Source organism: Micromys minutus, assembly GCF_963924665.1.
Source record: "Micromys minutus genome assembly, chromosome: 22".
In the NCBI taxonomy this organism is placed as follows: domain Eukaryota; kingdom Metazoa; phylum Chordata; class Mammalia; order Rodentia; family Muridae; genus Micromys; species Micromys minutus.
The window spans coordinates 16,245,488-16,263,606 of record NC_137957.1 but is presented as its reverse complement, the minus strand read 5'-3'; the positions used below and the strand labels follow the sequence as shown (position 1 = coordinate 16,263,606).

At 41.3% G+C, this 18,119-nt stretch overlaps 1 protein-coding gene across 1 annotated transcript in view; it reads right to left on the bottom strand.

Annotated features, from left to right (window-relative positions):
• Positions 1–4,420: 4,420 nt before the first annotated feature.
• RAP1B (RAP1B, member of RAS oncogene family) overlaps positions 4,421–18,119 on the bottom strand; it is a 28,955-nt gene continuing 15,256 nt past the window's right edge. The window contains exons 2-8 of the mRNA XM_080935896.1: positions 13,923–14,004; positions 12,270–12,338; positions 11,272–11,328; positions 10,095–10,235; positions 8,384–8,527; positions 7,258–7,374; positions 4,421–5,736 (exon numbers count right to left, since the gene is read on the bottom strand). Of these exons, the coding sequence (XP_080792022.1) occupies positions 7,288–7,374; positions 8,384–8,527; positions 10,095–10,235; positions 11,272–11,328; positions 12,270–12,338; positions 13,923–13,979 (555 nt within the window). The 5' untranslated portion in view covers positions 13,980–14,004 and the 3' untranslated portion in view covers positions 4,421–5,736; positions 7,258–7,287. The remainder of the gene's footprint in view (positions 5,737–7,257; positions 7,375–8,383; positions 8,528–10,094; positions 10,236–11,271; positions 11,329–12,269; positions 12,339–13,922; positions 14,005–18,119) is intronic.

Below are 18,119 nucleotides of genomic sequence, written 5' to 3'. Positions count from 1 at the left end.
AATTACACTGTTATCCAGATGGGCTCTGACTGCCATCACAAACATCTTTAAATGCCAAAGAATGGGCTCTCTTCTGGCATCTCTACCAAGTGTAGCACCAGCTCTGGGGCACTGGTACAGATCCACACAGGCCCGGTAACTTGGATCAGCACTCAAATCCCTACCAGGAAGCGGTGAATGAGAGCAGAAATCGTGAGAAGTATGGTAAGAAATGATTACCACCCTCTGCCCACCAATCTTGTGACCAATCCTGTCCATTCCAAGTCTGCTTAGACCAGGTTTTCACGCTTAGTTCTTCCGAACACAAACGTCACGCATACTGATTAGTAAGGGCAACTGTTCAAATGCGGCTATCTGGAGAAGACAGTTATCACTCAACATAAAACCATCCTTCCCCAAATTTTTCTCCTTAAGTATATCCCTAACTACAATTCCTTGCCAGCTTCTATTTGATCTTCATTGGTGCCCAATCCCTTGGTTCCATACCAACTTCAGGCATTGGTTCCCAAGCCTTGGCACCTAAGCCACTCCAGCGGTTCTTAACCTGGGGCTCTTGACCCCAACTGAGAAACCTCCATCTCCAAAAACATTTACATTACAAATCATAACAGTGAAAAAAATCATAAGCAGCGAAGAAAATAACGCTATGGTTGGGGGGTCACTATACATAAAGGTGCAGCATCAGGAAGGTTGAGAACCAACTGGTTACTAACCAATACTCTAATCATTTTTAAGTTGTTTGGCTTCTCCATTTACCAGAGCAATATGGGCTAAGTGCAGCTCACTGGCTCCTCGCCATCCTGGAGTAACTGCCTTCTCTGTAGCATGTTCATGTGATTCCAAGTCTTCTACTTGGTAGTGTATTTGACTGTCCTTCCCACTGCTGAGGAACTCATTAAATTGTTGGCAGACACCACGTTTATCACCTCTTCCGCAGACCTTGAACATTACAGGTTTGACAGTAATAGTTTCTCGTTCTGAAATCATTCCTCATAAGGGACAGAGACCACCACACTATAAATAGAAATCTGAATGGGTAATAGGCAGATGACAAAACCATGAAAGACTTTTTGTTCTCTGCCTTATTTAAAAACTGCTGTGACCTTTTAACTTAGATTGCTACATTACTCACACAGAAATCCTCTAAGGTAAGTGTGTAGTTTCCAGAAAAGTGAAATGCTGGAGCGCTAAAGGCTGAAGATGGACAATTACCTCACCCACCAACAACAGTGAGGAAGACGAGGCTAGCCTAGGTCCAACCAATCATGAAGCCAAAGAGTCACAGTTCTGATCACTCCTTCCCATCAGACGAGCTGGCTGATAGCAGGTGAGAAAACGCCTGTGAGCTTGTGAAACTTGATAGCAGGTTTCTCTATGCTAACCAGGTGGGAGGCTCGGTGCAGGTTTAACATACGGCTGACAGAAGCTTTGCTGACCTAGTGTCTCCACATAGGCGGAACGCTGCTCTATCTGGAGTCCGTGAACAGGGTCTAGAACACTGCAGATGCTCCAGAGACCAGCTGGGAGGCGGCAATCGGGTAGATACCTCGAATTCTAGATAAAACCTTAAATTCCTAAGATCAGCAACTTACAAACCACTAAAAGGGGATGTAAGGAAAATGGGTTTAAACCACGTAGGATAAATAAAAACCCCAGAAGTCAGAAAACACATCTGGCTAGTAACAGTCATTTTGTGTCTATTTTTTTCAGAATAAATTAAGGCAGGCGGGGAGTGGTGGGGTGTGCCTCACCATTCACAGCTCAGCAATCTTGGCCAGGTGGCCTGGATGAGATCAAGGTCATCCCTGACAACACAGCAGGTCTGAAATCAGCCTGGACTAAATGAGACCTAGTCTCAAAACCAAAGCTAAGCAAATAAAAATCGCTAATAACAAGAGAGACAGACTTGTACGGAGCCTCAGCCTAAGCCACCTGGTTAAGGGTTTGGGAGGCGGCTTCAGCAACTGTCAGCCTTGGCACCAGTCCCCAGCACACGTGCATCTTCATGTCAGTGAAAGGCGCACTTCTGCTTCTCATACTGCCCATGTGTTGGTCAAATATGATGTACTGTAAAAAATACATTTGTCTCATAAACCACCAAGTTAATGCACACCGACAGTTGGAGACACAAACCAGTAAACACTTATTCTTAAGGTAGGAATATTAATTATAAATTACATCCCCGATTCCCAGTACTTCTTTGTGTGTGCTAGTCAAGTACACTGTGTTACACCTCCAGCTTGAGGTTTACACTCAATGAACACACATCAGGGAGGAGCTAAAAAGAACATTTGCAGCAATGCCTTCTGTTTGTAATCCACACCTAAGATGAGATGATTAAAAGAAAGCAAAACCGAATTTTGCACTGGAATTTCTGATGTCAATTTATGGTAAACAGTCTTAATTGGGGGAAAATAAAACCCTGAACTAACAGAAACCAAAGAGCTGCTTAGGGACCACCGAGAGGGCTCAGCAGGAGGTGCACTCCTCACCGTGCAGCTGGGGTGGCTTTGTGAAATCTCACTGCACAGGAGGCAGAGAAAGGACCCGGACACCGTGGCTAGCTAGCTAGACCAGCAGAACCTGAAAGCGTTGGTTTCAATTGAGAGATGGTGGCCTGATATGTAAGGTGGGAAGACTTCAGAAGACACCTGATCTAAATCTCTAGCCTCCACACACACCGGAACACAGCATGTGCACCACACACGCAAACAAGCAAACCTGTACGTTTTTAACATTCTTACACAGACATGTTAAAAAAAAAAAAAAAAGGCTTTTCTCTTAGAGTCTAGCTTCTCCAACTGTTCTTTCTTGGGACATGAACAGGGACTTGCTTGTCCTTTTAAAACCTTCCTATTGTTTTTATATTATTTTCATCTTCCTGTTATCCCATCCAGGGATGTCCATCTGCACGGTCACTTTCACATTTCATATGCAGTTTCTACTTCTGACGGGGAGAAATGGCGTTTGTTATAAAGTGCAGCCATTTAGGGGTAAGCAAGTGGCCACGCTGACCTACAGGACTGCACTGACATTAACTCCAGCGAATGCTGCCAGCCAACAGCATCATTTAGCACAAGACACAGATAGTACAGGCGGTGTGGCCTTGCCTACAATTCACAACGCCCTGGGCTTGCTCAACAGTAGCATGACACTAGGTGTGGACAGCCTGGGTTACAGGAGAAAGGATACCTGGCCATGGTCACATAGAGAGAACGAGAGTGGTAGGACTAGAGCTCCACAAAACTCAGTTGTGGCTCTGGGTCCCACCTGGTGACTTACTGTGCTCCTGACCCTTGTCTGTAGCTCAGTGTTCTCTCCATCAGATCCTTCTTCCCTAGGGTGAGCTCCAGGCCAGCACAACTGTGGCACATCTGATGTCTGGACTCCTTTTAGTCACCATAATTGGGAGTTGGGGGTGCTAGGTTAGCATTCTACATGCACAGGGTGAGCCTGGCATACAGGACCTGACACAGAACGCCAAGTGTCCCAGGTCAGAAACCTTACAGGCGTAGATTCTAACAGGGTGGCACTTTGGTTGGCCTGGGCGGCTGCACTTACTGCTGCCAGGCCAGCGATGATGAAAACAGTCAATGGAAATGATTTTAGTGTCCCAGTTCTGAGGGCTTTCCCCAGATAATTATAACCCCCCCTTTACTAAAACACGTGTCTCAAGAACAAAAAAATGAGAGCATGTAGGAGAACATTTACTTTAGGCCTTTCAATGCCTGGAACTCTGTAATTGAAGTACATAACAAGTAAGACCTCGTAAAATGAGAGCCTTTAATCCCATTTCAAACAGCACGAGTGAGGATCAGCACACACCCGCAAACTAGAAGGTGCCGCGAAGTAAGTGCTCCAGCAGCTGGTAAACTATGGACACTTTTAAGAGCTTGTTTATAAATTTCACAGAATTCAATCATAGCACACATAAGACAAAGATAAATCTATTATCTAGAAAGAAAAGTAGCATGAATTCACATCAAAAATTTATACCCATATTAATATTTTAGCATAAATGGTGGAAATGTCTGTGTATTAATTCCCCAAAGATTTGCATTCCACTGAAAAAGAAATCACAGTGCAGTATTCAAAGTATGTGAATCCTTCCTCCTTTCCCTGCCCCAGAGTTACAGAACACTAGCCGAAGACATGTGTTCCTAAGTAATACTGCTCGATTTGTAACGTTCTTTCTCAAGGAAAAGTTCAAAGGGTGGTTTTATGTGGATAGCCAAACAATTCTAGAAAAGAAAAGAAAAAAACAAAACCAAAAAAAAAAAAAAAAAAAAAAAAAAAAAAAAAAAAACAAAAACCTGAACCTTGATGTCTCTCACTCATCATTGTTGGAATTAATTAAGAGTCTGGTGTACTTATATGTTATAAATTATGAAATCACACTGTGTAAATAACACCTATTACATTTAAAAAGGTAAACCCATATTTATTTACTAGCACTGTTAAAACATTACACAAAACACATTCAAGTGGCAAGTAATTATAATGCAAGCCCTTGCACGGCAATCCAAATTTATTGAACTACGGATGCTAAGTTATACAAAATTGCACCACTTTAATTAAGGCTTTAGTTTACATTTGGCCACCTCAAAGTTGTTGTAACATCAGGTTGGTCAATTTAAATACTGTGGCTCCCTGTTGGATGGACACACAATCTTTACACCCAAACGTTAATGCATACAAAGCAACAAGGCATTGTTAAATAAAACAGCAATAGTTACTGCAGATCAGGCCTTGTGACCAATTACACATGATTAAAATTACTTCCCACATTCACATCCACAGTATTCGTCCACCATTTAACACCTCAACCAAAACGTTACACACGGGAAACAATCACTGACAGGCAAAGATACTAAACCTGTGTATTTGGTATTGCGGACACACGGATGCATGAGCAAGCAAGGGAGTCACAGTGAGAATCTACAGCTGCAGAAGCCGGAAAATGATTTACAAAAACTGTTAAATCATTAAAAAATTGTTTGAAAATATACACTTCTTGTTGTAGACCCCCACTGTACACACAACTATAAACATTGTTCCCTATGTAAACAAAAAAAGGAAACATATAATAAGGAGATTTGAAAAGTCTGGACATTTCCTTCCCAACAGATATTAAAGGCAACGTCTTTAATCTAAGACATTATACTGAGAGGACTATCATATTTTAAAGACAAGATCACTGTCTCCACAGGTTTTTGAAAAATTAAAAAAACTATATAGCTGTGTTAATCAAAGCGCTTATTTTGTATAATACAATGATAATGACCTTGAATTTAAAAAAAATTACAATAAGCTACAAGTATCAAAGAAGCAAAGTTATCTGGAGTAGTCTATATAGGAGCTCTTTGGACTTTCTTTTATTATGCTAAAATAGTGGTGCTTTTAGGATTTACATTATTGTACTCTCCAATACAAAGTAAGGGGTGTGTTAAAGTATACAGTACACCATTTTCATACATGTACAGCATTGGTGGATGAAGAATGTCTCTTAGCAGTAACACTGGATGTAGCCTCTGGTTTTACCAGCTGCATACTCTAGAACTATTATATAAGTAAAAATCTCTCGTGATACTGGAAAGTGATTAGAATGTGCAAACCGATGAGTAGCTTTCATCCGCCTCTTGCAGGGAACCACCACAGGAAAGTCCATTGAAGATGTTGGTAGGGTAACAAAGTTGGAATGCTGGCACTGTTGAATTGGGCAACAGTTCTTCAGACCTGTGGAGGGGAAAACAAAACAAAACGCATTAACAGAAACAGTACAATAAAGAACCAAAGGATAAAGGTTCTTTTTCTAGTCTTTATATTAATGACAGCTAACACATTTTTGTATTTTTATTCCGAAAAGCCAGACCAAAAAGCTAGGCCAAAAAAAGAAGGGGGGGGGGAGCTATACACAGGCCAGGTGTGGTGGCGCCTGCCTTTAACCCCAGCTTTAGGGAGGCAGAGGGGGGCAGATCTGAGTTCAAGGCCAGCCTGGTCTACAACAGCCACAGCTACACAGTAAAACCCTATCTTGAAAAACCAAATCAACAAAACAAACAAACAAAAAAAGCTTAAAAAGTGAACAAAACTGGGGGCTAGAGATAGTGCAACGGTAACGAGTGCTGGATGCCTTTCCAAAGGACTCGGGTCCCACTTTCAGCACCTGCATAGCTGCTCACTACTGCCTGAACTCCAATTCCAGGGATCCAACACTCTCTTCTGACCTCCCTGGACATCAGAAACACACGTGGTACTCATACATATATGTATGCAGGCAAAACATACATAAACACACACACACCAGAAATAAATCAATCTTAAAAAAAAATAGAAAGAAAAAAAATCACATTAGAATTTATGGTCAAGCCAATCCTACCAGAAGAATTAGGGTTAACAGACAAATAGCAGTATTAACAAACTAAATAAACAACAAAAAACTTTCCTTCTTCTTCTTTTTCTTTTTTTTTTTTTGGTGACAGGGTCTCTGTGTAGCCCTGGCTGTCCCTGGGCTCAGAGCTCTGCCTCCCTCTGCTCAGCAAGTGCTGGGATTAAAGCTGTGCCCCACTGCCGCCATCACCACCACCAGGTTTCAGTGCCTGCTTCTGTAATCTATAAACATGTCTGCTGAGTCTCCCTTTGGTTCTCCTGTTCTTCCTGCTGGGAACCCTTCCTCCAGCACTGCTGACTCGCACCTCACAGACTTGCTCTAAGTTCTGATTTAACAGCAGTTGGCGCCTACTGTATGCATCTTCAGAACCCACTGCAGCAGAGCAGTGAGCACAGACTCTGAGCTGGCAACCTGCTGGATTCCAGCTCTGCCGGCGTCACCGACTGCAGGGCTTGGCACTGTTTACAGTCCTGAGTCAAGTTGAGCCTGTTTTATGCCTGACTATCGCAACTGTAATACCAAGAGTTCTTGCCTTGAAGGCTTGCTGTAGGCGCGTGTCCTCCTGAGTGAGGAGAGATCAAGCCCTAGTCGGCACACCATGCACATCTTAAAACAGTTTGTTTCTCTCTTCTATTATGTCTCAATTATCTAAATATAATTAAGATGAGAAAGTTGGCTCTGATCAGCAGCTTCAGGGTCCCACCAGGATATAAGCATGTGCTGAATAAACAAAATATTCACTTATACAAAGCACCTTCCTTCTGATGATAGGTAAATGAAATATATAATTTGAGTTACTAGGATTACCACGCCATGTCATGATATCTACCTGTAAGGATTAACATCATTTGGTGAGATGAACGTACCTGGCTCAGAGCTACAATGCATTCAGTACATTAAAGCAGCTGACATGATGACTTTTTGCGGGCCTTCCCAGGCACTGGGGTTTTTCTATTAATTTGCCGCACTAGGTCATAAAAGATCTGCAAACATATCATCATCATCATCATCATCATCATCACCACCACCACCACCACCACCACCACCACCACCACCACCACCACCACCACACTACTACTACTTGTTTTAAAGAGAAAAAACAAACTCAAAATCCAATTATCTCCAAAACATGAATACTCTTTTGCAGAATGTGTAAAGCCAGTGTTTTTACAAGTACCAAGTTTTGTTTTGTTTTAAAGAAAAGTAAAACCATTTCCCTCCAAGTAAGTACTTTAAGAGCTGCAGAATTCTACTTAATTTAGTTAGATCTACAAAAAAGAAAGTCTCAGACCGCTCTTCATGTCTCTGTGCATTTGCTCTACAGGCTTTACCTACTTCAAGAACCATGCTATCTTTCTGAGGGTTAGCCTTTTAGAGAAATTCCCTCAAATTCTCAATGAAATTAATGTTTCTAAAACTGACCTTTGCCTAACTCTCCCTTTAGTAATAATTTCACTCTATGTACATTACAAAGAAACTGAAACAGATTGCTACTCATTTACATGCATATGTGGGACAAAATTTTTTTTGGCCTATAAGAGCACATATTAACTTGCAGTTCTTCATAATACTTTTCTTTAAAAATTAATTAAATTTTGGAGAAAGTGGTTTTTTTTTGTAGCCCTGGCTATCTTAGAACTCGCTTGGTAGACCAGACTGGTCTCCAACTTAGGCATCCACCCGCTTCTGCCTCCTTAGTGCTGAGGTTAAAGGCATATGCCACCACCATGTGGAAAAGATTTATTATTTTTATATGTGTATGTTTGTGTCATGAATTCATGTGCACAATGTACATGCAGGCTCCCGGAGATATCAGAAGAGGGTGCTTGGATTCCTTGGAATAAGAGTTCCAGATGGTTATATGTCACCATGTCAGTCCTGGGAACTAACTTCATAGTAAGCCCCTCAATGGTGAGCTATCTCTCCAGCCTCTCCATTAACTCACAATGCTATATTGAATATAAAAGCTTTTCTAAGCACAAGTGCACATACCTCATTAACATTTATTTTGGACTTTGCAGAGGATTCTAAGAACGCACAGTTGTTCCACTGTCTCGCTAGGTTCTGACCTTGTTCCTTTCCTACAACTCTTTCATCTTCCAAGTCGCATTTGTTACCAACCAGAATCATTGGAACCTGAAGAGACAGTTGTGAGAGTAAAAACACAATTACAAACAATGGTGACCAAGCTACAAAGTGCTTACAGAAAAGGAACAATTGTGGACCCAATCACAGTAATCAAAATAACCTTTTTAAAGGAAGCACAAAGGGTGTCACCAAGAGAAGCTGGCAGATTTCAACACTTCAAAATGTTTAAGGGTGTGAACCAACTTCACGTTTTTTGGTTTCTGACACACATTTAATGAACTGCACAATACAAAAAGGAGAAATTAAGAAGACCCTTAAAGCAGAAAGTTCAGTTTCCCACGGTCTTAAATGTAACCTCTCATTTCCATATGCTATGATGAAATAAATCAACTTAGTAAAAAAATCAATACTTATAAAATAAAATTCTAAAAGATTCAAATAAGAAAAGTAAGAATTTAGGCTTTTAAGAGAGATTAATTTTTTAAAAATAACTAATGCAATTGTAGAAAAACAGAACCTCCCAGATTCTCAGTTACCGAAGTGTATAAAATGACAGCATCTCCCATAAAGGCTCCTAGGTCAGTAAACTATATGACTGGTTCCCCCCTGCCCCCCCACGCCCCTTTGAGGTACGAGCCTCACTATAAAGCTCTGGCTGTCCTGGAACTTGCTACTTAGGACTGAACTTTGAATTCAAAGAGATTTGCTTGCCTCTGCTGACCCAGCACTACAATGGTCACTAAAGTGTGGTGCTCACACCCACAGCAGCATCACCTACAAACTTGTTAGAAATGCAAATTCTTAGGCCCTACACTAGCTCTGGTGAGTCAAAAGTTCTGTAGCAATTCCTACTGTAATTCTGATACCAGATCAAAGAAACTCATGGAGCAGGGCCACAGGTGCCGAGGAACGAAAGCCACCTTTCTGAAGCCTATGGACCTCAGACTCCATTATGCTTCACTCTGCAGGACACCTAATCTAATGCTTTCGAATTCACATGGTATCTTACTGTAACACTGCTCCTTTTCCCATAGAGACATAATACAGACACATGGTCATAGATAAATATGGCTAGATGTTTCTTTAAAAGGCTGTGTCCATCGATCCAGCTCTCGGGAGAAGGCAGGAGGCTTGCTCCACGTTCTAGGCCAGCCTGGGCTATAGGCAGAGTCTGTGAAGTCTACCGTGAATGGAGCCACACACAGCTTACTCTATTAACATCTCATTCCCACCTCCCTGCTGCGTCCCCACAGACGCACGCTCTAAAAATAGGCAATACAGAGCTAGGAGGTGGTAATTCTAGTATAAGGAGATCAGATGGAATATCTTGCCTGAGCAACAAACATTTAGACTGTTTAAAAATAAAAATAAAAAAAGAAGGATAAAAGGCAAGCCGGATGGTGGTCACAGACATCTTTAATCCCAGCACTTGGAAGGCTGAGGTAGGCAAATCTCTGAAATCAAGGCCAGCAGAGAGAGTTCCAGGACAGCCAGGGCTATACCAAGAAACCCTGTCTCAAACAACCAATTAAGTTGAGTGAATATTTGCATTTTAAAACTGAATATTAACTAGAGGATTGAACTAAATGCAAGTATTCATGAGGACACTGCTTACATCGTCAGTGTCTTTAACCCGAAGAATCTGCTCTCTCAGATCCTGTAAGTCATTGAAAGTCGACTGTGCTGTGATGGAGTAAACCAACGCAAAGCCTTGTCCGTTCTTCATGTACAGATCTCTCATGGCGGTAAACTGTTCCTGTAGGAGGAAGTGTGAAAGACAAGAACGTGTTTTCATACCAAATTACATCACTTAAAAACCCACACAAACGGCATAATGAAGCACAGTATAGCCACATGACACTTCTTACAGTTACACATTACAGCTAGACACCGCCTGAAAACCCACACCACAGATGCACATTCGACACATGCTCAACCGGAACAGAAACTTTTAACCTGTCAGTGTTAACCTCCAGTCTTGTCCCAGAGGAACAGCACAACACAAAGCCATCATTGTGTGGGCTGTCTGCATGGAAGCTTGTACCTTAGTGTTTTTTTCTACACTTTTTCACTAGGGTGTGGGCATTTGTGGAGGAGAACTGTGTCTGGCATTTTTGTGCCCAGAATCCTTCTCTTAACTTTTGGATACTTACAAACCTAGTTGGTTGTTATGGTCTCAATGACTGAGTAGTCCCAAAGGCTTCATATGCCAAAATTTAACCCTCATTCTGAGGTATCCAGAGAGCAGAAACAACCCCATGGACATAACAGGTGAGGCCTTTGGGAAGAATTAATTGGGATTCAAGTTGTTAGGCGAAATAGGCTTCTTACAGGAGGGGAAGAAACACAGGTATGCATGTTCCTGTGTCTTGCCACTTGTTATGAACTGTCTTGGGGTTCTGTCAGGAACAAAGCCATCACCAGATTTAGTTCTTAGGCCTTGCACCTCCAGAAAAACCAAAACAAACCTACATTTACAGAGTTAATAGTTGGCTATAGGCATTTCACTACAGTAACAGAATTGACAGTTACTTCAAAGGACTTCTGATAGCTACCAAACATAACCATTTCATAACCACCATCAAATAATAAATGTGCATCCAAGCACTGTTAACATTATCTGAAATACATAGTAGATTGTCTTAAATGGATCAGTACAACCACGAACCATAAAAATTTTTACTCTAGCATTTAAAAAATGTCTTTGTTACTGGTCTACCACATTTAGAAAGTGCAACATATAAAAACCAGTCCTACACACTGCATATCTTTGATAATTTTGTTTTACATACCGTTCCTGCAGTATCCAAGATTTCAAGCATACACTGCTGTGCATCTACTTCAACTTGCTAAAGAAAAACATAATTAAAATATCCCTTTATTCTTAATGCATACAAAATATCCACAACAATAGATAACAAAGGAGAGATAATAGAGCACAGCAGATAACAAGCTATGGGAACTTTACAGAGTAAAACCAAATGATACTTAAATACTTTGTAAGTCACTGTGGTGGTTTTTAATAAGAATGCCCATAGTTATGGCATTCGAACACACGGCTCCAACTTGGTGTTGCAGCTCTATTTCCCAGGGCACTCTGCTGTCTCATCCACCAGAACACAATTCCTGGAGGCATGGAAGCAGTGTCATTACTGTGAAGTAAAGTGCCTATCCGTGTTATCCCTCTGAACACTGTCCAGGAACTGAATGTATTTAGAATTAGGTAAGAAGGAAAAGGCTACTTGTGCTTTACAGCTGGGCTGCAGGAAAGAGGTCCCAGCTTTGTGGTAGGCAAGTGGCAAAGTGGAGGAGACCAGGTGCTTCAGAGAGGTAGAGGGACAACTCTCACACTGTTAAATTTAAAATGTCCGCACACTGTTATCAACATGTGCTGTGTTAGCAAACTGCGGGACTTCTGTTGTGGCAGGCTCAAGGAGGCATGAAGGAGCAAGGATGGGAAGCCCACTGGAGGCTGCTTCCAGAAGAGTAAGCGAGCTGAAGTCTATATTAGTCTTTCCAGTGTGTGAGGCCTGGGAATATGGGGCTGCTGTATGAAGTGACACTCAAGTCACAATTCTGAGGTCAGAATGAGCTTAAAAGTTCTACACACTCGTGCATATAAATGCTTATGAACAGCTGACAGTAGTAGGCAAGGCAAGAAATAGCACAAGAATTTTCTTCTAACAGACATCTTTTTATTTTACTTGGTGTAAAATATTTGATAATTAAAAATTAAAAATAAGTCTTTATATTTGCACTAAAACCAAAAGGCTTTTAAAAAGTAACATACCTTTCTATAAGAATCTTCTATCGTAGGATCATATTTTTCAACAAAAATTCCTTGAACAAACTGTACAGTCTGGAAAAAAAATAAAAAATAACATTATATTCCAAAAGGAAGAACAAATCTGTGACTTTTGAGACAGGTCTCACTATGTATCTCTAGCTAACCTGGAGCTCAATAGAGCACACTGGTCTTGAACTTGCAGTGACCCTCTGGTCTTTCTTACCCAAGTGTTGGATTATAGGATGCACCACTATGGCCAGCTTAAATCTGTAGTTTTAAATTACAGTTAACTATTTGTCACTGTGGGTTTCATAACCAACTATGGATCAAAAGTATTTCAGGATAAGGACAAACTCTTTGGGTGTGCACTGGACATATAAAGATTTTGTCATTGTTAACTACAGTGTTAACTGTTCACTATGCTATACAGTAAGCACAACAGTGACTCAAACAGTATTTATGGAGTGCTGGCATTGCAATTTTAACCCATAAACACAGTCAACACATCTCCCCATTATTGCAGATACAAACAAAAAGCAAATGTCACATTATATACACTTCTCAGTTTGATGTAAGGGTGGTCAAGTTCTACACTAGGTGGTCTTTGCTCTGGTTTTGAGACAGGGTTTTTCTGTGTAGCCCTGGCTGTCATGGCCCTCACTTTGGAGACCAGGTGGCCTTGAACTCCCAGTTCCACCTTCCTCTGCCCCCTGAGTGCTGGAACTAAAGGCATGCACAACCATTAGCATTAGGTGGCCATTTAAAATGACCAAGTAAGATGGTTCATCTTATGTAACAGTGAAGAGAGAGTCAATCCACAGTCCCGTGTAGCCCAGGCTGGCCGTTAACTGGACCTTGCTTCAGCCTCAAGTGCTGGGATTGCAGGAATGGACCATCACTCTCTTCTTCACTCATGTCTTGTGCTTCTTTGCTAAATTCTGATTTAAGCGGATTCTCTGTGTTCTCCATTTTCCAACCATCATCACATCAAACCATTTCTTCTAAAGCTAACCTTGCTAGGGAAAATATGCTCATTAAAATAATACAAAACTAGATAGTCAAGGGCTTGAAAAAAAAGACTAATTGCAAATATATATACATACAACTATTACAAATTAAAAAAAAACCTTAACTTCTCTATATTGCATAACATGGAAATATACACACACATATAGGCTGCTACTCTCTGTAAAGTCTAAACTTAATTCTCATATAACATAAACGCTACCCATCCAGATGCACCCAATAACTATCTAAAACTACAAAAAAAAAAAAAAAAAAATTAAGCTTCTTGTAAAGTTATGGAATCTTGCCCTAATCAGACCAAGGCAAATAACCAAAAACATATTTTAAAAGAACTGGGTGTGGGGTACACAAATATCTAGGGAAACAAAAACCATGAACAACAAAAGCTAAGCTGTCGTTTTTCCAGAGTGCTTTGCCACCCATTCGAGCCCTAGGTTCTATCCCCATCACTACATAAAATGGATGTGGCCTTATAAGATATAACCTCAGCATTCCTGGAATTATGTAAAGGCAGGCAAATTAGGAATTCCAAGATCTACGTTTGACTACTAAATATGAGAACAAAACAAAAACTACCTCAGCAGAAAAGAGCATTTTGAAGTAAAAAGCTTGCATTAAGCAAGAACTTACCAGAGCCGACTTCCCAACACCTCCTGAGCCAAGAACGACCAGCTTATATTCACGCATGATGCACAACTGTTACACTTAGTACCTTGTTAAAGAAGAAGAAAAACAACCTTAAGTCTTGGTATTTATGTGCTTTTTGTAAAACAGCCAGACCAGCAGATTTACATAAAATGATCACTAGACTAGACTTCCAGGGGAGCACTGGGCAAGTTTACTATAGATTTAATTTAAAAGTGTGTATGATGGCTCCGGTATAGTACTTGCTGTGAATGTCTTGGCCACCCGAGTTTGATAATCAGAATCCATGTAAAGGTGGAAGGCAACAGCCAACTCCACAAAGCTGTCCTCTAATATTCACACATGTGATGCACATGGTACACACACCCACCCACCCACCCACACACACACACACACACACACACACACACAAACGAGGTAAGATACAAAGAACTAGACAATACTTTGTACTCTATCTTACTGGTGCAGAGAAGTAAACAGCTCGTCACTCGTGACACCTCTTTGTTTGAGCAATGCATATACCTTTCTTGACCTGCACCAGCAGGCACTAGTCATACAAATAGTGAGGATCCTAAGACACCCCGCTCCCAACACACACAAACACACTTCGAGCATCCTAAGTTGCTTCCAACTTGCATCCAACTACAAGCACACTCCACCACAAACAATAGAATGTTTCTAAATCTCCCCTAGCAAGTCTCAAGAAGCCCTGTTTCAAGGACAAAATATAGCCCTATATATATTAGGAATAGGATGGGAGGGCAGATCTGACCTGAACTAGTTTTGGTATATTGTGTGGTAAGGCAAACTGCTCAGTAAACTTTTAAGAGAAAATTCCTAAATACTATCTTATGCCTGCCCATAGCTGGGCGTTGTATGTAAGATTGGACAATCACGAGTAAGGCAATGAGCAAAGCCTGTTAAGCAAAACAGAGACACCCCCCCCCCCAACCCTAGTATTCCCTCTGCAATCAAACGCCACCTCTTCCTCCTAGAGCGCATAACACAAGGCCTGAGACAACAACCCAGAGCCCTGAGTCCTCTAACTCAAAGAGGCCCACTCATGTCTTTGGCAGCACATCTGACCTGTACTAGTATGCAATCTGAGTTGCACCTCCCTCAATTTACTGACTAAGATCCACGAATCTGGAAGCATGCATTAGCAATAATTTCAATTAGGTTAGCCAAAGAAAATGGAAGACGAGAAAACGAGGGTTGGGGTGGTGGTGACTGAGAAACATCACTAAAGGCATCCTATCACTTACAAGCTAACATGACATACCTATCTCTCTTTTCTCAAAGCATCTTATGACAATAGGAAACAAACAGCCCAAACCACTTACAACTATCAATGTAAGTAGTTGAGAACAAGCATATACTCAATGAATAGAGAAAATCCCTGTTCACTGGGATACCGTTCTAGAAGAATAAGTGTGACGGACAGGAACAGGAAACACATCATCCAGGTACAACAGTGCATCCCTAAAATCTCTGAACTCAGGCGACCTAGGCTTGAGTCTAACCTGAGCTACACTGCAAGATTCCAGCTCCGAAGTTCTTCCAGTTCTTCAGTCTACACTAACTTCCTCCTGCCTCTGCAGGTTTGCCAATCCTGAATTTCATAATTCCCCTTACATCATACAAGCAGCAGTTTGCTCTGTCCAGGGGAGGCAGTTTTCTAATCTGGTCAGTTTTCTGCTTAAAGGAACTAATGATTGCATGTTTATATTCCCTGCCCTCTCATAGCATCATTTCCAAAAGCTCCTCAGGTTCAACTCGTTTCACTTTTTAGCAGCTCTGTTGGAGGCTACCATCTGAGTTTGAGCTCATCTCCCTGAACTACTACCACAGATAGGCCTTGTGACCAAGTAGGCCTTTGTAAAGGCAACTAGCCTTTTGATTCTCATTGTGAGCTGTACCATTTGGTAAAAACTTCTGTTATTAGTTTGATTCTTTAGTTAATTACTTTAATGTCTGTTCATCTACTTATGAAGGTTTGTCTCATGTTTGTTTTGGCCTGTTAGAGAATGGAGGGAAACAGAGGCCCCCATAAGCTTTTCAAGCTGGCCCACTGAGGACTGAAGATGAGTAACACTAGTTCAGTGGTTGAGAACACTTGCTCTGTTCTCCCAAAGGACCTGACCTGGGTACAATTCCCAGCATGCGTAGCAGCTCGTTTACAACTGCCTGTAATCCAGTTCCAGGAGATTGACACTCTCTTTTGGCCTTTCCAGCATAAACAGGAACATGAGCGCGCGCGCGCACACACGCACGCGCACACACACACACACACACACACACACACACACACACACACACACACACACACACAGATGTGGGGCCCATATTACATAATGAGGCCCTATCTGAAAGCACCTCCTCAATACGTATTTGTCTATTTTTCAAATGTGATAGATTTTAAAATATTTATTTTATATATATTAGCACACTGTCACTGTCTCCAGACACACCAAAAGAGGGCATCAGATCCCATTACAGATGGTTGTGAGCCACCATGTGGTTGCTGGGAATTGAACTCAGGGCCTCTGGAAGAGCAGTCAGTGCTCTTAACCGCTGAGCCGACTCTTCAGCCTGTGATACAGATGTTTAAAGGTCTGAATATAGTGTCACAATTTGCCCATATTTACACTGCCTATAACTAGAAAACCTAGTGACATTATTGGGTATTCAACCAAAGGAACATATAAAGATCTATGTTTTCTTCTTCTTTGTGGCTTGATAGCCCCAAAAATCTTAAGATGCTTCATACAGTGAAAACTCTCTTCTCATTTCAAAATAGGGCAATGGCATCCAGGGCTTTCTCTTCAACTATCACCTCAAATGAGGGGGGGAGGTAGGTAATCTATGTGTGTATCATGTGAGAGAATTAGACTCAGGATAAAATGGGGCATGGTGCTGGAACTGAACTCAGGTTCAGGCCTTCTTTTGTATGTTAACTTACAGAGCATCTCTCTAGCTCCGAAAAGCAATATTTTAAAGACCTAATTATTTGTTCAGTAAAGCTCTAAGGCACTGCCGTAGAAGGTTGGTAACAAGCAGTTTTCTCATCCTCAAGCTGTTTAGTTTTAACTCTCCTCCCTCAATTGGAATCCTGGGATGTTAAATTACAAAGGGCTATGTAAAACCCCTTAACTACTAGTTCCTGATGTCAAGAGATGCTACTCCTCCCACTAAACTCCTTCTGGAAGTGAGACGCCTGACTCCTTTCCGCCTCCAAGTCCCAAAGTAGCAAGCAGCCTAACAGTTCAGATGATTACCAAGTTCTTGTCTCACTTCCAAAAACTTTAACTAATTCAATGTCAGGACATATATCCTAACCTTCTGGGTACAGTAACAGAATTCAGGACTGAGTAGATCTTAAAATTATCTTTTAAGAAAAAGAGAGAGAGAGGCCCAGATTCCTGTTGAAAACAAGACTCTTAGCCAGGTGTAGTAGAACATCTGCCCTTGGGAGACTGAGGCAGGGGGAATGGTGAGTCTGGGCTACAGTGATGCAGCCTCACCAACCAACATGAAGCTGCTTATGGCATTCTGTCCATTCCGACCAGACTTAATACCTCAAATGGGGAAAAGGTCTCTCCTACCATTTTCATGGGTTAGTATTAATAGTTCTAACAAAACCTGACCTGCAACTTAAGATCCCATGTCTTCCAGTTTTATCACACTCATCACCTTCCAGCTCAGTACCTGACTGATTCAGTGCCTGAATGTATTAACTGTACTACGGATGTCTCAGCTGAGTGAGCACATAAACCAGGTAGTAACCCAAAACAACAAACCCAAACCTTTTTTCTTATTCTACTCAGTTGTAAACTCTACAGGCAAGCACTTGACATGCTGTCCGTGTAGTATAGTTTAGATAACTGGATTATAGATACTAATTTACTACTTGCTATAGACAAGAGGGTTAATTTTATGATAAACTAGAAAAATACAGTAAAAGTTAAGACCGGACTGGGCATGACCTTTGTCATATTATTTGACCTTTCTCTATGTGTCATTTCCTTATCTGAAAATAGGAAAAACAATTTCTTCAGAGTTTTAAAGATCAAATGAAACATACTGCCCGAAATGTTAAATGACTGAGCAATATGGTAAGCATTTGGTAAACGTCAATCTGCTTGTTCCAGAAATCCTATCTACCCAGCTGTTTATAGTACT